Consider the following 23263-nt stretch of genomic DNA (forward strand, 5'->3'; position numbering starts at 1 on the left):
TAGAACAAAGGATGTAGTGAATAAGAAACTGCCCCACTAAGATAAAGGCTGACAGCTGCAAGTTAAAACACACAATGGAGAGCCAAATAAGGTAAAACAAAAACAAGAGTTAGGGGCTAGAAAGTTAGAGTAGGGGGAGAAGTAAACAGAGGAGGAGACTGTAGCAACCATAGGATAGGTTAGTGTCATAATACGTTATAACCAATAATGTAAAATAAAGGCGTGGACAAATGGATTTGTATTGTATAAACATGAACTGAATATGTTGATCGGTGTGCCTGCTTGCAGGACACCCGATCTTGCAAGAACGTTAAATAAACTTACTTCTTCAGAGTTTGACTTGGTGTAAATTATTATTAAGTGGGCTACGTTTCTCACACTATCAATTTTCACCCCAACCACTACCTCTACAATCTCAATTTCTACCGATATTTTGTCAGCATCCTCTTCTTCAGTAAACACCGATACAAAGTACTCATTAAGTATTCTAGCCTTGTCCTGCGCCTCAAAGCATCTATCACCCTCTTTGTCCTGATTAGGCCCCAATCCACCTCTTACTACCCGCTTACTATTCACATGCCGATATAAAAATTTTGGGTTACCTTTGATGTTAACTGTCATTCTATTATCATATTCTTTATTTGCCAGTCTAATTTTCCTCTTCACTTCCCCTCTTAACCTATCGTATTTGACCTCAATCTCACTTGAAGAATTCACCTGACATACACCCTCTTTTTTTTTGTTTCATCATATTCTTTATCTCCTTCATCATCCAAGGATTCCTGGCTTTGGTTCCTCTGCCTTTGCTTCTTGTTGGAATGTACTTATCCTGTACCTGAAACATCTCCTTAAAGATCCTCAGTTGATTTGTTACAGTTTTTCCAGTCATCTTTGGTTCTATTTTAACCTGGCTAGATCCCCTCTCATCCCATTGAAGTTAGCCCTCTTCCAATTTAGAAGTTCTACTTTAGATGTTGCTTGCTCTTCTCCATTACTAATATAAATCTTATGATACAATGATCACTCTTATCCAAGTGTTCTCCCAGAGACACAGTGGCACAGTGGTTAGCACTGCAGCCTCACAGCTCCAGCAACCCGGGTTCAGTTCTGGGTACTGCCTGTGCGGAGTTTGCAAGTTCTCCCTGTGACTGTGTGGGTTTCCGCCGGATGCTCCAGTTTCCTCCCACAGCCAAAAACTTGCAGGTTGATAGGTAAATTGGCCATTGTAAATTGCCCCTAGTGTGGGTAGGTGGTAGGATAATTGAGGGAAGGTGGGATGTGGTAGGGAATATGGGATTAATGTAGGATTAGTATAAATGGGTGCTTGATGGTCAGCATAGACTTGGTGGGCCGAAGGGCCTGTTTCAGTGCTGTATCTCTCTATGACTCGAAGACACTCAGTCCATTTGGCCCACCTCATTCCCCAGCACCAGATCCAGCAATGTCTGTTTCCTAGTTTAGTCAAAAACATACTGATCCAGGAAAGTCTCCTGAACACATTTCAGAAATTCCTCCACCTCCTTTCTCTTTATTCTAACTTTACTCCTATATTATCCCACTCGATATTTGGGTAATTAAAGTCCCTCAAAATCACCACTGTATAGGCTTGCACATCTCAGTGATTTCCCTGCAGATTTGTTTCTCTATCTCTCTCACTATTTGGAGGCCTATGGAATACCCCCCAGTTCTGTGATCAAACCCTTTTTGCTTCTCAGCTCTAAGTAAATGGATTCTGTCCTCACCCCTTCAAGAATATCCTCTCTTTTCAACATTACAACATCTCCCTAATCATCCCACTTCCTCTTTTTCCTTAATAAAAACAAAAAATGCTGGAAATACTCATCAGGTCTGGCAGCATCTGTGAAGAGAGAAACAGAGTTAACATTTCAGGTTGATAACCCTTCATCAGATCTTTTCACCTTCCCAAACTGTTCTGAACACTTGTACCCATGAATATTAAGTGCCGAATCCTCACCATTTTTAAGTCACGTTTCTATTATTGCCACTTTATCATATTCCCTCTCAGCTATTTGCGGTTGTCAGTCACCAACCTTATTCACACTTTGTGCATTTGCATACATGCATTCTAACCCTGTTTTTGCATTCCTCATTAGTCTGCTCCTATCTAATCTGGCATGATGTCCTTCTTTAGCACTATCCATCACTCTCACTCCTGTATGCACCTTATTCTTCTTTTCTACTTCTATATTCTGGTGCCTACCCTGCCTACCAATTTAGTTTAAACCCTCCCCAAACACACTAGTGCACCTCCCATGAGCACATTGGTCCCAGTCCTGTTGAGGTGCAACCCATCTCTTTTGAATAGGTGCCTCCTGCCCCAGAACTGATCCCAATGTCCAAGAATCTAAACCCTTCCTCCTGCACCATGCCTCAAGCCATGCATTGATCACCCCATCTTCCTATTTCTACTCTTGCTAGTGCATGGCACTGGGAGTAATCCAGAGATTACTATCTTCAAGGTAGTACAACTTTTTAGCTTCCTTCCTAGCTCCTGAAACTCTGAGCATAGGACCTTTTTTTTATTTGTTTCATGGGATGTGGGTATCGTTGGCCAGGCCAGCATTTATTGCCCATCCTAATTGCCCTTGAGAAGGTGGTGGTGAGCTGCCTTCCTGAACCCCTGCAGTCCATGTGGGGTAGGTATACCCACAGTGCTGTTAGGAAGGGAGTTCCAGTGACAGTGAAGGAACGGCGATATAGTTCCAAGTTAGGATGGTGTGTGACTTGGAGGGGAACTTGCAGGTGGTGGTGTTCCCACGCATCTGCTGCCCTTGTCCTTCTAGGTGATAGAGGTTGCGGGTTCGGAAGGTGCTGCCTGAGTAGCCTTGGTGAGTTGCTGCAGTGCATCTTGTAGATGGTACACACTGCTGCCACTGTGTGTTGGTGGTGAAGGGAGTGAATGTTTGTAGATGGGGTGCCAATCAAGCGGGTTGCTTTGTCCTGGGTGGTGTTAAGCTTCTTGAGTGTTGTTGGAGCTGCACCCATCCAGGCAAGTGGAGAGTATTCCATCACATTCCTAACTTGTGCCTTGTCGATGTTGGACAAGCTTTGGGGAGTCAGGAGGTGAGTTACTTGCTGCAGGACTCCTAGCCTCTGACCTGCTCTTGTAGCCACGGTATTTATATGGCTACTCCAGTTCTGTTTCTGGTCAATAGTAGTCCCCAGGATGTTGAGAGTGGGGGATTCAGTGATGGTAATGCCATTGAATGTCAAGGGGAGATGGTTAGATTCTCTCTTGTTGGTGATGGTCATTGCCTGACACTTGTGTGGCGCGAATGTTACTTGCCACTTATCACCCAAGCCTGGATATTCTCCAGGTCTTGCTGCATTTCTGCACGGACTGCTTCAGTATCTGAGGAGTCACGAATGGTGCTGAACATTGTGCAATCATCAGCGAACATCCCCACTTCTGACCTTATGACTGAAGGAAGGTCATTGATGAAGCAGCTGAAGATGGTTGGGCCTAGGACCTCAAAACCTTTTCTCTCTATGTCGTTGGTACTGACATGTAGCTTAACTTCTGGCTTGCAATTCTTCCTGCTGTTGTACTGGGAGCAAGAAATACCTTGTTCACACTCAAACTCATCTACAAAACTACAGGATTTAAATGATCACTAGGAGAAATCTAGAGAGTGAGATGGAATGATAACTAAATTCATGTTCTTTGTACAGATTTGCACCTACCAGCCAGAGAAGAATCACACGGGGCTGAAACACCTGGACTGTGTCATCAAAGGCAGACCCTGTTGCATTGGGACAAAGGGCAGGTTAGTGACCCTCAGTCTACATTAGGGAGGAGATCATTTCCCATTAATTTCTTATTGATTTTCCATTAATTTCTCATTGATTTCCCATTTCTGAACTACTGTGTAGATGCGAAATCACTACCAGAGAGTACTGCCAGTTTAAGAATGGATATTTCCATGAGGAATCAACCTTGTGTTCACAGGTAACATTGAAATGTAATGAACCACATTCTGTTGTCTACACTCAGACCCAGATCAGTGTATCTTATCAAAAACAAGAAATGCTGGAATCACTCAGCAGGTCTGGCAGCATCTGTGGAAAGAGAAGCAGAGTTAACGTTTCGGGTCAGTGACCCTTCTTCGGAACTGACAAATATTAGAAAAGTCACAGATTATAAACAAGTGAGGTGGGGGTTGGGCAAGAGATAACAAAGGAGAAGGTGCAGATTGGACCAGGCCACATAGCTGACCAAAAGGTCACGGAGCAAAGGCAAACAATATGTTAATGGTGTGTTGAAAGACAAAGCATTAGTACAGATTAGGTGTGAATATACTGAATATTGAACAGCAGCAAGTGCAAACCTGAAGAAAAACAACCTGAAAAAAACAGTGGGTAAGCAAACTGAACAAACTAAGATGAAATGAAATAAATGCAAAAAAAGATTGTAAAAAATGTAAAAAGGAATGTAACAAAAAAGGAAGAAAAAATAACTAAAAATGACTAAAAATGAAAGTAAAGTGGGGGGCTGTCATGCTCTGAAATTATTGAACTCAATGTTCAGTCCGGCAGGCTGTAGTGTGCCTAATCGGTAGATGAGATGCTGTTCCTCGAGCTTGCGTTGATGTTCACTGTATCTTATACTCGGGATTTTTGGGCTAATATTCTGTCCCAGCATCGTGGGTTTGAAGATCAGGAAGATTCCCAGAATATATGAATCTGCGGGAATGTGAATCCTGAGATCTGCAGAATGCACCAAAGAAATCATAGAAAGTTTAAGGCACAGAAAGAGGCCACTTGGCCCATCGTGTCTGTGCCAGCTGAAAAACGATCCACCTATTCTAATCCCACCTTCCAGCATTTGGTCTGTAGCCCTGCAGATTACGGCACTTGAGGTGCATATTCAGACTTCTTTTGAATGAGTTGAGGGTTTCTGCCTCAATTACCCTTTCAGGCAGTGAGTTCTAGAACCCCACCACCCTCTGGGTGAAAAGGATTTTCCTCATCTCCCCTCTAATTTTTCTACCAATCACTTTAAATCTATGTCCCCTCGTCACTGACCTCTCTGCTAAGACCCTTCACCTCCGCTCTATCCAGGCTCCTCAAAATTTTGTCCATTTCAATCAGATCTCCCCTCAGTCTTCTCTGTTCCAAGGAGAACAACCCCAGCCTATCCAATCTTTCCTCATAGCTGTATTTTTACAGTCCTGGCAACATCCTCGTAAATCTCCTCTGTACCCTCTCTAGTGCAATTACATCCTTTCTGTAATGAGGTGACCAGAACTGCACACAGTACTCAAGTTGTGGCCTAACCAATGAGTTATACAGTTCCAGCATAATCTCCCTGCTCTTATATTCTATACCTTGGCTAATAAAGGAAAGGATTCCATATGCCTTCTTAACCACCTTATCGAATAGTCCTGCTACCTTCAGGGATCTGTGGACATTCACTCCAAGGATCACTTCCTCTACACCTCTCAGTATTTTTCCCATTAATCGTGTATTCCTTTGCCTTGTTTGACCTCCCCAAATGCATCACCTCACACTTCTCCAGGTTGAATTCCATTTGCCACTTTTCTGCCCATCTGACCAGACCATCTATATCTTCCTGTAGCCTACAGCTGTCCTTCTCGCTATCTACCACATGGCCAATCTTTGTGTCATCTGCAAACCACTTGATCATGCCCCCTACATTTATGTCCAAATCGTTAATATACACCACAAAAAGCAGGGGGCCCAGTACTGAGCCCTGCGGAACGCCTCTGGAAACAGCCCTCCAGTCGCAAAAACACCCATCAACAATTACCCTTTGTTTCCTGCCACTGAGCCAATTTTGTATCCACCTTGCTGCATTCCCCTGGATCCCATGGGATTTTTTTTTTTAACCAGTCTGCCATGTGGGACCTTGTTAAAAGCCTTGCGAAAATCCATGTAGATCACATCAACTGCACTACCCTCATCTATCTTCCTTGTTATTACTTCAAAAAATTCAATCAAGTTGGTCAAACAAGATCTTCCCTAAACAAATCCATGCTGACTATCCTTGATTAACCTGTGCCTTTCTAAGTGACAGTTTATCCTGTCTCAGAATAGATTCCAATAATTTGCCCACTGCTGAGGTTAGACTGATTGGTCTGAATTATTCGGTCTATCCCTTGTTCCCTTTTTAAACAGAGGCACAACATTAGCAGTTCTCCAATCCTCCGGCACCACACCAGAGGAATGAATATGGGGTTTATAGGTGAGGAACCTGAACCAGCTAACATCACCTTTCATTTATACTCAAACAGTGGATTTCATTGATCCACTCTGTAGAAACCATGCCACTGGTTTTCTATTAAGCCTACACACAACTTGGCCCACAGTTTACAGGCTGTGGTGTGTAAGGGGTAGCTGCTCTGCCCCAACGGGGGTGCGCACAATGAGCTATGGGTGAGCAATGACCCTGCAGTGAAGCTCATTTTTTGACATGGTCAGTGACTGATAACATATCTTTGCTGCAGGTTCACTGTCTGGATGAAGTGTGTGGGTTGTTGCCATTCCTGAATCCAGATGTTCCAGATCAGATCTACAGGCTTTGGCTCTCCCTTTTCCTTCATGCCGGGTAAGATGCAATATCCACACATTCATATTTAAAAGCTAATCACTAATTCGTTTGATGCCAAGCAATGTCCAATGTAAGACTAAGATTTCTATGGACAGTAGTTATTTGTTAATTGTGTGTATCTGATACCAAACTGGGATTATAATCAAAACAGAGGAGAACTGTGATGGAATACAGGAAGACATTAATAAACTTGCAGAATGGGTATGTAAATGGAAAATGAACTTTAACATAAGATAAGTGAGAGGTAGTATCTTTCAGTAGGAATAATAAGGATATCGCTTCGGCCAATAAGTGGCAAGTAACATTTGCACCAGACATGTGCCAGGCAATGACCATCTCCAACAAGAACGAATCTAACCATCCCTTGAAATTCAATGGCATTATCTTTGTTGAATCCACCACCATCAATATCCTGGAGGTTACCATTGAGCAGAAACTTAACTGGACCAGCCATATCAATACTGTGGCTACAAGAGTTGCAAATAGCCCTCCTCCTGACTCCCCAAAACCTGTTCACCATCTACAAGGTACAAATCAGGAGAGTGATGGAATACTCTCCACTTCCCTGGATGAATGTAGTTCCAACAACACTCAAGAAGCTCGATACCATCCAGGACAAAGCAGCCCACTTGACCGGCACCCCATCCACCATCTTAATGATTCACCCCCTCCACTGGCAGCAAATGGACCATCTACAAATGCAATGCCGCAACTCACCAAGGCTCCTTCAACAGCACCTTCCAAATATACAAAATCTACCACTCCTCTAAGTCACACACCATCCTGACTTGGAATTATATTGCATTTCCTTCACTGTCACTGGGTCAAAATCCTGAACTCCCTCCCTAATATCACTGTGTACCTACAACATACGGATTGCAGCAGTTCAAGAAGGCAGTTCACCACCACCTTCTCACGCGCAATTAGGGATGGGCAACAAATGCTGGTCTTTCCAGCGATACTCACATCCAAACAATGAATAAGAAAAAAGAAATACTCCTTGTAAAACAAAATTCTAAATGGGCTAGAGGAAATGAAGGATCTAGGGGCACAGAAACGCAAATCACAAAAACTAGCAATGCTGTTTATTAAGGTCATAAAAACAAAATACTGGGGTTCATTTCTAGAAGGATAGAAATGAAAAGCAGAGAAGTTATGTTATACTTGTATAGATTCTTGGTTAGACCACACTTGGAGCACTGTGCACAGATCTGGTCTTCATATTATAAAAAGGATACAGAGGCACTGGAGAAGGTGCAAAGAAGATTTACAAGTATGATGCTAGAACGGAGATATTATACTATCAGGAAGGATTGAGCAGGCTGGGGCTTTTTTCTCTAGAAAAGAGAAGGCTGAGGTGTGATCTTGTAGAGGTCTTTAAAATTATGAAAGGGTTTGACAGAGTAGCAGTAGAGAAGATGTCTCCACTTGTGCGGAGACCAGAACTAGGGGCCATACTATAAGGTAATCATTAATAAATCCAATAGGGAATTCAGGAGAAATTTCTTCATCCCGAAATTGATGAGAATGTGGAACTCGCTACCACAGGGAGTAGTTCAGGTGAATAGCGTAGATGCATTTAATGGGAAGCTGGAAAACACATGAGGGAGAAAGGAATAGAAGGATATGGTGATAGGGTGAGATGAAGTAAGATGGGAGATGATTCATGTAGACCATAAACACCAGGACGGTCTTTACCTGAACCGTGCTGGGACCAGTGTTCTAGCGAGCTGCTAAACTAGGGAAGTAGAGAGGGATTTAAACTAAATAGTGGGGGCAACAGATCAAATTTGGGAAGAGGTGGTAAATCAAAGTGTAGAGTTAAGGCAAGAGAGGAAGATATTAATATGGAAAATAATAAACAGACCGGGACAGTGAGTACAAATCTAACAGTAAATCAGCAGTCAAGGCTAGAGGTTACAAAAATAATAAAAGGACAAAACTAAAGGCTCTGTATCTGAATGCATGCAGCACTTGAAACAAAGCAGATGAATTGACAGCGCAAATAAAAATAAATAAGTACGATCTGATTGCCATTACAGAGACATGGCTGGAGGACGACATAGATTGGGACCTGAATATTGAAGGGTACATGACATTTAGGAAGGACAGGAAGCCAGGAACAGTGGAGGGGTAGCTCTGTTAATTTAATAATGATATTAGTGCAATAGAGAGGGAAGACCTAAGTTCAGGAAACCAAGATGTAGAAGTGATTTGGGTACAGATGATAAATGAAAAAGGCAAGAAGTCACTTGTGGGAGCAGTGTACAGGCCCCACAACAGTAACCACATGGTAGGACGGGGTATAATGGAAGAAGTAATGGGAGCTTGTCAGAAAGATACAGTGATAATCATGGGGAATTTTAATCTCCATATAGACTGGAAAAATCAGATGGGCAAAGGTAGCCGAGATGAGGAGTTCATAGAATGTTTTTGGGAATAGTTTCTTAGAACAGCACATTCTGGAGTCAACCAGAGAGCAGGCTTTACTAGACCTGGTATTGTGCAAAGAGATAGGATTAATTATTGACCTCACTGTGAAGGCTCCCCTAGGCAGCAGTGATAATAATATGATTGAATTTTACATTCAGTTTGAGGGAGAGAAGAGTGGATCTAAGATGAATATTTTAAACTTAAATAAGGGAAATTATGAGGGCATGAAAGCAGAGCTAGCTGGAGTGAACTGGCAAATCAGGTTAAGGGATAGGTCAATAGAGATGCAGTGGCAGACATTTAAGGGGATATTTCAGAATACACAGAATAGATACATTCCAACGAGAAAGAAAAATTCCAATGGTGGGACTCACTATCCCACGTGATTAACTAAAAAAGTGAAAGATAGTCTCAAACTTAAAGAAAAAGCAGGTAATTGCGCAAAGATGGGAGGCAGGTCAGAAGATTGGACAGAATATAAAAACAGCAAAGAATGAATAAGATTAATAAGAAGGTAAAATTAGAGTACAAGAGAAAGCTGACTAGAAATATTAAAAACAGATAGTAAGAGTTTCTATATTTTAAAAAGAAAAGAGTTAACAAAGTGAGTGTTGGTCCTATAGAACGTGAGTCTAGTGAATTAATAATGGAAAATAAGAACATGGCAGATGAACTAAAGAGATATTTTGCTATAGAGGATGCAAATAACATTCCAGAAATAGCTGTAAGTCAGGAAATGGAAGAGAGGGAGGAAGTTAAGAAAATTACCATCAGCAAGGAAGTGGTACTGAACAAATTGTTGGAGCTGCAGGCTGACAAGTCCCCGGGTCCTGATGGACGTCATCTTAGGGTCTTAAAAGAAGTGGCGAGTGAGATAGTTGATGCATTGGTTTTAATTTTCCAAAATTCCCTAGATTCGGGGAAAGTTCCATCAGATTGGAAAATAGCAAACATAACTCCTTTATTCAAAAAAGGAAGGAGACAGAAAGCAGGAAACTACAGGCCAGTTAGCTTAACATCTGTCATCAGCAAAATGTTAGAAGCTATTGTTAAAGATGTTATAGCAGGGCATTTAGAAAAATTCAAGATAATCAGGCAGAGTCAATATGGTTTTGACATAGAGTTATAGAGTTATACAGCACAGAAACAAGCCCTTTGGCCCACCATGTCTGTCTAAATGGTGAGAGATGCAGAGGGATTTTGGGTGTCCTAGTGCATGAGTCGCAAAAGGTTAGTATGCAGATACAGCACGTAATCTGGAAAGCTGTAGAGGGCATGATTAGTAGGTTTGCAGATGACACCAAAATTGGTGGTATAGTGGACAGTGAAGAAGATTGTCTAAGGTTACAACAGGATATAGATCAACTGGGAAAGTGGGCAAGGGAGTGGCAAATGGAATTTAACGCAGACAAGTGCGAAGTGATGCATTTTGGGAAGTTAAACCAGGGCAGGACATATACAGTGAATGGCAGGGCCCTGGGGAGTGTTGTTGAGCAGAGGGACCTTGGGGTGCAAGTACATAGTTCCCTGAAAGTGGCAACACAAGTAGACAGGGTGGTGAAGAAGGCGTATGGCATGCTTGCCTTCTTCGGTCGAGGCATTGAGTACAAGAGTTGGGATGTCATGTTACAGTTGTACATAATGTTGGTTAGGCCGCATTTGGAGTACTGTGTGCAGTTCTGGTCACCGCACTACAGGAAAGATGTGATTAAGCTAGAGAGGGTGCAGAAAAGATTCACAATGATGTTGCCTGGTTTGGAGGGCTTGAGTTATAGAGATTAGATAGGCTGGGTCTGTTTTCCCTGGAGCGAAGGAGGCTGAGAGGGGACATGATAGAGGTATATAAAATTATGAGACGCATAGATAGGGTAGATAGCCAGAGTCTGTTTCCCATGGTAGGGGTGACTAAAACTAGAGGGCATAGATTGAAGGTGAGAGGGAGGAGGTTTAAAGGGGATCAAAGGGGTAAATTTTTCACACAAAGAATAGTGGATATCTGGAATGAGCTGCCTGAGGAGGTGGTGGAGGCAGGAACAGTAGCAACATTTAAGAGGCATCTGGACAGGTACTTGAATGAGCAAGGCATAGAGGCATATGGAATTAATGCAGGCAGGTGGGATTAGTATAGATAGGCATTATGGTCGGCATGGACGCGGTGGGCCAAAGGGCCTGTTTCTATACTGTATGACTCTATGACTATGAGTCAGATAGAATGTTATTGTTTATTGCGAGGAGAATTTGATACAAAAGTAGGAAGGGTATGTTTCAGTTATACAGGGAATTGGTGAGATGTAAATGCGTTGGAAGCAGTTCAGAGAAAGTTTACTGGATTAATACCTGGAATGGGCAGGTTGTCTTATGAGGAAAGATTGGACAGGCTAGGCTTGTACCCACTGGAACTTAAAAGAGTAAGAGGCGACTTGATTGAAACAAATAAGATCCTGAGGGGTCTTGACAGGGTGGATGTGGAAAGGATGTTTCCCCTTGTGGAAGAATCTAGAACTAGGGGTCACTGTTTAAAAATATGGGGTTGCCCATTTAAGACAAAGATGAGGAGAAATTCTTTCTCTCAGAGGGTCGTGAGTCTTTGGAATTCTCTTCCTCAAAAGGCAGTGGAAGCAGAGTCTTTGAATATTTTTAAGGCAGAGGTAGATAGATTCTTGATGAGAAAGGGGGTGAAAGGTTATTGGGGGTAGGCGGGAATGTGGAGTTGAGGTTACAATCAGATCAGCCATGATCTTATTGAATGGCGGAGCAGGGGGTGAGTGGCCTACTCCTGCTCTGAATTCATATGTATATTGGTATGTATGGACCTGTTGGACTAAATGGCCTGTTACTCTGCTGTAAATTCTTTATAACTGTGTACTCGTGTTCAATTCCTGTTGTGTAATGTGAACATTTAGAATCTCTTTTAAAGAATATAAATTGACAAAATAATCCTAATATAAACATTAAATTTCATCTCATACAGATATGGTTTATATGTCAGGGCTGTCTTGGTGAGAGGACGATGACATTGTATCCGGCTAATAGATTTTTCTCTCTCTCTCTCTCTCTCACCCTTTATCTTTCTTGCTGCCTTCCTCTCACTCCCTATCTTCACTTTTTAACTCGTTTTCTCTGTTTCTCTCTGTCTCTTTGTCTCTTGCTTTTACTCGCTCTCTCTATCCCTCTCTCTACTCCCTCCTCCCATCCTTTCTCCTTCTCCTCACATCCTTTCTCCTTCTCCTCACACTTGTTCTGCAGGATTATTCACTGCCTGGTCTCCGTGCTATTCCAAATGAGTGTTCTTCGGGACCTGGAGAAGTTGGCGGGTTGGCTGCGCATTTCAATCATCTACATCCTGAGTGGAATTATGGGCAACTTGGCGAGTGCAATATTCCTGCCGTATAGAGCTGAGGTACACACCTGCTGAAGCGGGAGTGGGATGAGGAGTGGAAGGGGTGTTGGGTGAGGAGTGGGAGTGTGATGAGATTGGGTCTACCTCTCCCCTGAAGACTGAAGTGGGAGCCCCCCAAAAATGTTCTTTTAAAGCAGCCCAAGGTTCCTCCTCATCCAGATTTTGGAGCCTATTTTTCGAGACTAAATATTCCAAGGTGTTCCGGAAAAATAGGGAAAGAAATAAAGGAGGAAGGGTGGCAGTATTGATTAAGGATATCACAGTGTTAGAGAGAGAGAATGTCCTGGAGATGTCAAGGACAGAATCTATTTGGTTAGAGCTAAGAAACAATAGTGATGCTATTACATTGCTGTGTGTATTGCAGAGGCACAAAATTGTGGTAAAGATATAGAGGAGCAAATTACAGAGAGGTGCAAGAATTATAGAGCAGTTATAGTAGGAGACTTTAATTATCCTAATACAGACTGGGATAGTAGTAGTGTAAAGGGCAGAGAGGGGAAAGAATTTCTGAAGTATGTTCAGGATGTTCTTTATCTGTGTGTTTCTGGCCCAACATTGCCAGATCTGGTTCTGGGGAATGAAGTGGATCAGGTGTCAGTGACAGAACATTTAGGGAATGGAGTGACTCCTGACAATGCAGAGCATGCGCAGAGTGATCGCGGACATCATCTGTGCGTGCGAACATTTGCCAGCTTGCCCTTATGAGTGTGCGCGCCGATGTCACCACGCAATTACATCCTCACCCCTCAATAACCGGGATTGCTTTGTTTGCCCTCCCCAAATGCATTACCTCACACTTCTCCAGATTGAATTCCATTTGCCACTTTTCTGCCCACTCAACCAAACCATTGATATCATTCTGGAGTCTACAGCTATCCACTTCATTATCAACTTTTGTATCATCTGCAAACTTCCCAATCATGCCTCCCACATTTAAGTCCAAATCATTAATATATATCACAACCAGCAAGGGACCCAACACTGAACCCTATGGAATACCAGTGCTTTTAAAGGGCCACTTTTAAAGAGGAGATGATTCAGGTACAGTTAAGGTACATTCCCATGTGGGGAAAGGTAGGGCAGCAAAAGCCAGAGCTCCCTGGATTATGAAAGGGATAGAGAGTAAGATGAAGCAGAAAGAGGGTGTGTATGATAGATGTCAGGTTGATAATACAAGTGAGAACCTGGCTGAATATAGAAAGCTCAGAGGGGAAGTGCAAAAGGAAATGAGAGAAATAAAGTGGAAGTTTGAGAAGAGACCGACAGCTAACATAAAAGGCAATCCAAAAGTCTGTATAGGCATAGAAATACTAAAAGGGTAGTAAGAGGAAGAGTCAGGCTGATGAGGGACCAAAATGGGAATCTGCACATGGAGGCACGGGGCATGGCTGAGGTTCAAAGTGAGTGCCCAAGGAAGAAGATGCTGCCCAAGTCCGAATGAAAGAAGAGGTAGTTGAGATGCTGGATGGGCTAAAAATTGATAAAGAGGAGGTATTAGAAAGGCAGTCTGTACTTAAAGTTGATAAGTCACCAGGACCGGATGGGATGTATCTGAGGATACTGAGGGAAGTAAGGAGGTACTGGCCATAATCTTCCAATCTTCCTTAGATACAGGAGTGGTGCCAGAGGATTGGAAAATAGCAAATGTTAGACATCTGTTCAAAAAATGGTGTAAAGATAAATGCAGCAACTACAGGCTGGTGGGAAAGCTTTTAGAAATGATAATCCAGGACAAAATTAACATTAATTTGGACAAATGTGGATTAATTAAGGAAAGCCAGCATGGATTGGCCAGTAGAGCTTGGAGGCGGAACTTCCTGCCTCAAAGATGTCAAAGTTCCACCCAAGTCCAATTAAGGGCCTGGGAAGCGTGAAATCCTGGTGTGGCTCCCCAGGCCTGGCAGAGGCAGGCTCACCCCCACTTTTTGGATGGTGGGCGGAGCCTTCCGCCCAATGTAAAATTCCGGCTATTATCATAGAATCTCACAGTGCAGCAAGAGGCCATTCAGCCCATTGCACCTGTGCTGGGTTTGAGAAGGTTAAACAGTGATGCCAGAAACATAAAAGGAGTTTGAAACATTCCCAAAAGGTTATTAGAATGTGGAATACTTTAGCATAAGTGGATTTGAAGCTGTCTATTGTCATGTTTGAGAGAATTAAAATTTGAAGAAACGAAGAACATGAAAATAGGATTTAGAGCAGATGGTACAGAGACATGAAGTTGACCCAAGCACCATGTGACAAATGTTCTCTCCGACCAGGATTGTAGAAGAAACCATCAATTGTTTCTAACCAGAGAATGAATTACAGTAAACTGGTGTCTAAAGCCTATTCCTGCATCATTACAGCAACAACTTGTATTCATATAGCATCTTTCACATAGTAAAACGTGCCAAGGCAGAGGAGTGTAATCAAACAAAATCTCACGTGGAACCACATATTAGGACCGGTGACCAAAAATTTGGTCAAAGAGGTAGGTTTTAAGGAGTGTCTTAAAGGAGGAGAGAGAGAGGTGGAAAGGCGGAGAATGCCGGAGCTTAGGGCCCAAGCAGCTGAAGTTACATCCGCTAAGGATGCAGCGATTAAAATCATGGGTTGTCAAGAGGCCAGAATTAGAGGAGTGCACTGTCACAATGGTTTTGTCTTTCTCTCACACCAGGTTGGCCCTGCAGGCTCCCAGTTTGGTTTGTTGGCCTGTCTCTTTGTAGAATTGTTTCAGAGTTGGCCGATTCTGGAGAAGCCATGGAAAGCCTTGACGAAGTTGATCGGAATTGTATTTTTGCTCTTTGTCTTTGGCTTGCTGCCTTGGATTGACAATATTGCACATATCTTTGGATTCATTAGTGGTTTCCTGCTATCCTTTGCCTTCTTACCATACATAACCTTTGGTCAAAGTGATAAATACAGAAAGAGAATAATGATCATTGTCTCCCTCCTGGTCTTTGTTGGCCTCGCTGCATCTCTGGTGATCTGGTTGTATATATATCCTACTAACTGTCACTGGTGTGAATACCTCACCTGCATCCCATTCACCAGCAAGTTCTGTGAAAAGTACGACCTTGATCAAATAATACACTGAGCAAGAATTCAGTGTATGTTCTATTGGAATAAATGACCATGTGCCTTACTGGAAAAGGCATTGTGCAGTGGGAATGGAACCAGTTTATGGGGCTTTGTAAATTTTACAGAAGCATAGCCCAGTGTGCCAGAAGCTGAGAATTGGAGAAATAATCAAATCTTATTGCTGTTGGACGGGAGAATTGAAAAATGGAATTTATTGTCGTCCGTGTAATGGTTTTATATGCTGAATATTTGAGAAAATCATTTCAATTACTGCCTAATCAACTGCTCTGCTCCACAAATATTCTACACAATGTTTGTACCAGATTTATTTATTGTTTTGCACCACTGAATATCTTTTCTCCACAAACCATTGAAAGGGTGAAACTAATATAAAACATGAAACACCTGCATTTGCCTGTAAATTCCACTTCTGGACATTATAATCTTTTGTGATGTCAAAGATTTGACTGAATCTTTTCTGTTGTAACTGTACAGGTCAGTGATGTTTCAAACGATCATTGTGCCTAGGGGGAGTCAGTACTAGCATGTTGGGGGGGTGGCAGGGAGAGGCGGCTTGTACTGTGTCCATTTGAACTGTGAAAATACATGGTGGTACAATTAAATATTTCTTTTCCAAAATGAGTTGTTTCTGGCAAGATCACTTTAAGCTCTGAACACCAGCATGAGTACAAGACTGACATTGCCAACAGAAGTCAGTGATGTAACATGCAGCTGGACTGGTTGGCATGTGATTGATTGGTTGATTTGTGAGCAGTTCTGGGCACCACTTAGGAAGATATTGGCATTGGAGGGAGTGCAGCCTAGTTTCATTAGAAAGATATCTGGACTTTTTTAAGCATTAAATTTCGAGGAGAGATTACACAAACTATGGTTGTATTCCCTGGAATTTAGAAAGTTACAGGGTGATTGGATTGAAGTTTTCAAGATATTAAGGGGAACAGATAGGGTAGAGAGAGAGAAACTATTTCTGCTGGTTGGGGAGTCTAGGACTAAGGGGCAGAGTCTAAAGCTTAAGAGCCAGACCATTCAGGAGTGAAATTAGGAAACAGTTGCTAATTTTATATTTGAGATTGGGACATTTTTGTTAACCAAGGGTATTAAGGGATATGGGGCAAAGGCAGGTATATGGAACTAGTTTGCAGATCAGGCTTAAGGGGCTAAATGACCTCTTCCTGTTCCTATGATCCTATGTTCCGTGTGTGTGCTGGTTGGCACACGATTGATTTGTTCCTGGTGGGTGCTGGTATCAGGGATTTTCACTCTGCCCTATTGCTGTCTCTGATTACAGCTCTCTTTCAGATGCACATTCAGGTGTAGGACATTCGAAGGGTTGATACCCGGTTCCATATTCACATCTTCATCAACGGATATGTCGAGTTACCAGTGGAAGGAATTTTGGACAATGCTCATTTAGTTTGAGGTGTAAAGCCTATGCTCCCTGACGCCCCACTGTCTTTCGTCCAGATTTTGTTGCATCATAACTTCTCAGGGACAGGAGGGGGATTCCGATTCTGGGAGGAAGGGGATTTCTTTCATGGAGAAGGGGCAGAGACCCTCCAAGCGAACCCTCCATCACCAATGGAAAGAGGTCACTGAGGGGTCGATACCTGAACTCAGCTGTCGGGAAACTCCTGCAATGTAAAAAAAAGTTCAATGACCTCACCTGAGTTTTCAAGGTAAGAATCCTCACTCTCCAACAATTGCTGCATCACATTTCACCATACCTCCTTCTACTCATGTACACACTTTGCACCTGTTACTTCCACCACTATTTTCATCCCTCCCTTCCTCACACCGCTTACACAATACTTAAACATTATTCAATCATGACAGGTACCTCACAAGACATGCTACTGACACACTCACATTCTTGCACGAGAGAGACAGTGCTCCCCACCCTGCCCACATTCACAGGCTAGAGAGACAGACAGCACTCACCACCCCCACCCCCACTCCAGCCTAGAGACAGACAGAAAATGCTCCCCACCTTTACATAATCTGGATAAAATATTCACTTTTTAAAAATTGGCTTTGCATCTTTAGCAAGAGACTGGATCGAGCACATCTGGAATAGTGAGATTAGTTGTAGGGTTGGTAGCAGTATGGTTATGTTAATGGACTATTAACGAAGTGGCTTGGACTTATGGCCCAGAAACTTGAGTTCAAATTCCACCATGGCAGTTGGGGAATTTAAATTTAATTAAATAAATATGGAATTTTTAAGAAGTTAGTATCAGTAACGGTGATCATGAAACTACAGGATTGTTGTAAAAACCCATCTGGTTCACTAATATCCTTTAGGGAAGGAAATCTGCTGTCCTTACCTGGTCTGGCCGACATGTGACTCCAGACCCAAAGCAATGTGGTTGATTCTTAACTATCCTCTGAAATGGCCTAGCAAGCTGCTCATTTAAAGGCAATTAAGGATGGGCAATAAATGCTGGCCTTGCCAGTGATGCCCATATCCCATGAATGAATTTTAAAAATGTTCTGGGCACCGCATTATTGGAGAGGTTCAGTTTCTTCTGGCAAGTGGACTGGTAACCAAAGGTCACCCAAATAAGGAAAATTAGGAAAAGAGCTAGAGGGAAAATTAGGAGAAATTCGTTCACACAGAGGGGTATGTAAGGGAACACACTACTTAAAGGATGGAGGAATCAGATTCTATAGGATCTTTTAAAAGGCAATTGGACCTGTACATGAAGAGGCCTACTTTGCCGGGCTATGGGGAAAATTGAACTGAACAGCTGTTTCAAAAACCTGCACAGACATGATGGGCTGAATGGCCTTATTCTGTGTTGTAAGATTCTGTGATTCTACTGGAGGTTCAGGAGGTTTTAAAGGGAGAGCGAATGTTTACTCGAAGGGTACCAGGAATATCCTGGAGGTTACCATTGACTAGAAACTGAATTGGACCAGCCATACAAGTCGTGGATACAAGAGCAGGTCAGAGGCTGGGCATCCTGCAGCAATGAACTCAACTCCTGACTCCCCAAAGCCTGGCACAAGTCAGGAGTGTGATGAAATACTCTCCACTTGCCTGGATGGGTGCAGCTCCAACAACACTCAAGAGGCTTGACACCATCCAGAACAAAGCAGTCCACCTGATTGGCACCCCATCCACCACCTTCAATATTCACTCCCTCCACCAGCGACACACAGTGGCAGCAGTGTGTACCATCTACAAGATGCACTGTAACAACTCACCAAGCCTCCTTCGACAGCACCTTCCAAACCTGTGACCTGTACTACCTGGCGCAGTGGTTAGCACCGCAGCCTCACAGCTCCAGCGACCCCGATTCAATTCTGGGTACTGCCTGTGTGGAGTTTGCAAGTTCTCCCTGTGTCTACGTGGGTTTTCTCCGGGTGCTCCGGTTTCCTCCCACAAGCCAAAAGACTTGCAGGTTGGTAGGTAAATTGGCCATTATAAATTGTCACTAGTATAGGTAGGTGGTAGGGGAATATAGGGACAGGTGAGGATGTGATAGGAATATGGGATTAGTGTAGGATTAGTATAAATGGGTGGTTGATGGTCAGCACAGACTCGGTGGGCCGAAGGGCCTGTTTCAGTGCTGTATCTCCAAACTAAACTAAACTAAACTAGAAGGACAAGGGCAGCAGATCATAGAGTTATAGAAAGTTTAAGGCACAGAAAGAGGCCACTTGGCCCATCATGTCTGTGCCGGATGAAAAACGATCCACCCAGTCTAATCCCACCTTCCAGCATTTGGTCCGTAGCCCTGCAGATTACGGCACTTGAGGTGCATATCCAGACTCCTTTGAATGAGTTGAGGGTTTCTGCCTCAATTACCCATTCAGGCAGTGAGTTCCAGACCCCCACCGCCCTCTGGGAGAAAAAAACATTTCCTCATCTCCCCTCTAATCTTTCTACCAATCACTTTAAATCTATGCCCCCTCGTTACTGCCCTCTCAGCTATGGTGAATAGACCCTTCACCTCCACTCTATCCAGGCCCCTCAAAATTTTGTACATTTCAATCAGATCTCCCCTTAGCCTTCTCTGTTCCAAGGAGAACAACCCCAGCCTATCCAATCTTCCCTCATAGCTGCATTTTTCCAGTACTGGCAACATCCTCATAAATCTCTTCTGCACCCTCCCTAGTGCAATTACATCCTTTCTATAATGAGGCGACCAGAACTGCACACAGTACTCAAGATGCATGGGAACACCACCACCACCAAATCACACACCATCCTGACTTGGAACTATATCGCCGTTCCTTCACTGTCACTGGGTCAAAATCCTGGAACTCCCTTCCTAATAGCACTGTGGGTGTACCTACCCCACATGGACTGCAGTGGTTCAAGAAGGCAGCTCACCACCACCTTCTCAAGGGCAATTAGGGATAGGCAATAAATGCTGGCCTAGCCAGTGACGCCCATATCCCATGAAAGAATAAAAGTTTGAAAAACCAAAGTGTAGGAAATCTAATAAAGGTTTGGGCTTTGTAGTTGTGAGGGTAGTTATGTATAGATTGAGGATTTTCACAAGAAGGGGGAAGTTATAGGAAATATTGTCAGAGGGTTATTCGAACACTTGACCATGAGGCTACTGTGACTATAAATCATTTACAGAGGATTTGGAGAAATATTGGGAGCAGAAGAGTGTGAAATGATGGGTGGAGGGCAGAGAAAGGGGATTAGGCTAGAGTACTTCAAGACCGAGCACAGTTGTGACTGGATGAATGGCTTGCACTGGAATACTTACAATTGAAGAGTGGGATTAGCAGCAGAGGAGAACCTCCATCAGCAGAATATCGATAAATGTTAAAAAAAATTATTTGCTAAACATAAAAAATTCTTGAACGAAGCCTCAAGAAGTCAAGTGTTGCCTGAAGCTGCTTAGACCAGGACTAGTTTACATTCCCTACACTAGAATGATATGGACTGCTCACTTTACTCTCTCTCCCGATGCCAAATTCAATTCTTAAATTTCTCAATCAGATTCAGCATTGACTCAAAACTCAAATTACAACAGCAGGAGCACAGAACACTTTTGATGCTTTAATATTTTAGCACTAAATACAATGAAGCTCTGAGCTGATCAAACAACAGGCATACGGGCTCGATGCTTTAAAGAGAAACGAGGCCTGTGTATCCACTGCTGGTAACAGTGGCTAAAGGTGCAGCGAATGGATGGAACTGGGCTGCAAACAGCTGGGAGCTGATAAAAGGTTCACAGTGCTGGCTGCAGTTACGCTAGGATTGAGTGCACAGTATAACCAGGAGCCTACCTAATAATATTGGAGTGTGTGTGACATCTACTCAAACTCTAAACTTGAAAGTAAAACTGGTAGCAAACTAAATGACAGTTTAATGCTGGAATCCATAGTTTAATCTGAGTGACCCTATTCCATGTTGCTGTCTCACTCACCAGGATATCATCGATTGTGGGCTTTGTCCAGACGCAGCATAAATTTTAACCTAGGAACTACAGGCGGTTTGGACAGAGGGGAAGTGAGTGAGCTCCAGTGAAAGCCGCACTAACATTGAAAAGCAGGGTGCAACAGCCACTGTTGCGGCGCATCAGCGCATGTCCTCAGATTGCGTGTTCCATTTCGACAAAAGTCAATGATCCCATGGTGATCTGAGAGGGCCCCAGCTCCTTAAAACCGCACTTGTTGTAGAAAGACACCAAGAAATCCTTGCACATTAGTACTGCCCGGTGAACAGAGGCCAGGCAGCGGAGGTACTGCAGGTAGCGCCAGAGCAGGATGGGGTCTTTGCCCTAATGGCAGGAGGTGCGGTGCACTGCCAACACATGGATATGCACCGTGGAACCGTGACCAACATGCAACACCAGTGCCTCTTGCAGATGAAAGCAGGACAAGCACATTATTGGGCTTTAAACAGCTTCCCGAGTGAACAGACAGCAAATACCATTCTTTACATACGAACTGAACACTGATCATAAAACGTACTGAATGAGGAGGATAAAAAGAATAGCTAGAAATATACGAGGAAGAAATTATTAACCGCCTTTGAAGGAAGAATCTCTGTCACGAACGCTCCGTGTATTTCCCGCATTGTGTTTTTATCTGTGATGAAAATGATCCTTGTCTCCTTCCACTGACACTTCATGAATACAATGACCGACAAATAAAACAAACCAGTTTGTTCCATCCCAGAGGGTAAAGCTTCAGGGTTCAAACTCTAACAGATGTTTGTACAAACACCCCAGGTACAGTGTTAGCAGCACAGTGGAATTTCACAAATACCAAGTTTCACTGCAAACTCTTCAGGCTGGAAAACGGTCTTCGTATTTCTCTACTAATGCCCTTCATCATCACTGGAGGCCCAGGATCCAACTGACCAGCAAGGTGAAGCAGGCCAATGTGAGAGTGGAATATTGATACTGTATACTCAATCTGAACAGCAACTTCTCCCACAGCAGGTACAGCATGGCTCAGACACAGAGTAAAGCTTCCTCGAAACTGTCTGATCAAACACTCCCAGGGCAGGTAAGGCACAGGGTTTGATACAGAGTAAAGCTCCCTCTACAAGCACCAGGACTAGATGAGATGCATCCAAGGATAGTGAGGTGGAAATCACAGAGGCACTGGCCATAATGTTTCAGTCTTCCTTAGACTCGGGGTGGTGCCAGGGGACTGGAGAATTACAAATGTTACACTCTTGTTCAGAAAAGTGTGTAAAGACAAGCCCAGCAACTACAGGCCAGTCAGTTTAATTTCGGTGGTGGGGAAGCTTCTAGAAAAAATAATTCAGGACAAAATTAATAGTCACATGGACAAATACGGGTTAATTAAGGAAAGCCAGCATGAATTTCTTAAGGGAAAATCATGTTTAACTAATTTACTGGAGTTTTTTGAGGAGGTAACAGAGAGGGTTGATGAGGGCAATGCTGTTGATGTAGTGTACATGGACTTTCAAAAGGCGTTTTATACAGTGCCACATAACAGACTTGTGAGAAAACTTGCAGCTCATGGAATAAAAGGTACATGGATACAGAATTGGCTGAGTGACAGGAAACAAAGAGCACTGGTTAATAGATGTTTTTGGGCTGGAGGAAGGTTTATAGTGGAGTTCCCCAGGGATCAGTGTTGGGACCCTTGCTTTTCCTGATATTTATTAATGACCTGGACCTTGGTGTACTGGACACAATTTCAAAGTTTGCAGATGATACAAAACTTGGAAGCATTGTGAGCTGTGAGGAGGATAGTGTAGAACTTCAAAAGGACATGGACAAGTTGGTGGAATGGGCAGACAGGTGGCAGATGAAGTTCAATGCAGAGAAATGTGAAGAGATTCATTTTGATAGGAAGAACATGGAGAGACAATATAGAATAAAGGGTATAATTCTAAATGGGGTGCAGGAGCAGAGGGACCTGGGTATATATGTGCATAAGTTATTGAAGGTGGCAGGACAGGTTGAGAGAGCGGTTAATAAAGCATACAGTATACTGGGCTTTATTAATAGGGGCAGAGAGTACAAGAACAAGGAAGTTATATTGAATTTGTATAAGACACTAGTTTGGCCTCAGCTGGAGTATTGTGTCCAGTTCTGGGAAACACGTGAGGGCATTGGAGAGAGTACAGAAAAGATTCACGAGAATGGTTCCAGGGATGAGGAATTTCAGTTATGAAGATAGATTGGAGAAGTTAGGACTGTTTTCCTTGGAGAAGAGAAGGCTGAGAGGTGATTTTATAGAGGTATTCAAAGTCATGAGGGGTCTGGACAGAGTAGATAGAGAGAAACTATTCCCACTTGTGAAAG

At 43.1% G+C, this 23263-nt stretch overlaps 1 protein-coding gene across 7 annotated transcripts in view; it reads left to right on the plus strand.

The window, feature by feature from the left end:
- LOC137363985 (inactive rhomboid protein 2-like) overlaps positions 1-16127 on the plus strand; it is a 194757-nt gene extending 178630 nt beyond the window's left edge. For 6 of the 7 annotated variants that reach the window (XM_068027474.1, XM_068027475.1, XM_068027476.1 and 3 more), the window contains 5 exons: positions 3694-3788; positions 3895-3970; positions 6489-6589; positions 12272-12425; positions 15085-16127. In XM_068027474.1, the coding sequence (XP_067883575.1) occupies positions 3694-3788; positions 3895-3970; positions 6489-6589; positions 12272-12425; positions 15085-15504 (846 nt within the window). In that variant the 3' untranslated portion in view covers positions 15505-16127. Of the gene's footprint in view, positions 1-3693; positions 3789-3894; positions 3971-6488; positions 6590-12271 lie in introns of all 7 variants that reach the window. The other variant, XM_068027480.1, reaches the window with a different exon arrangement.
- Positions 16128-23263: the final 7136 nt, after the last annotated feature.

This window comes from Heterodontus francisci, unplaced genomic scaffold, assembly GCF_036365525.1.
Source record: "Heterodontus francisci isolate sHetFra1 unplaced genomic scaffold, sHetFra1.hap1 HAP1_SCAFFOLD_598, whole genome shotgun sequence".
Taxonomy (NCBI): domain Eukaryota; kingdom Metazoa; phylum Chordata; class Chondrichthyes; order Heterodontiformes; family Heterodontidae; genus Heterodontus; species Heterodontus francisci.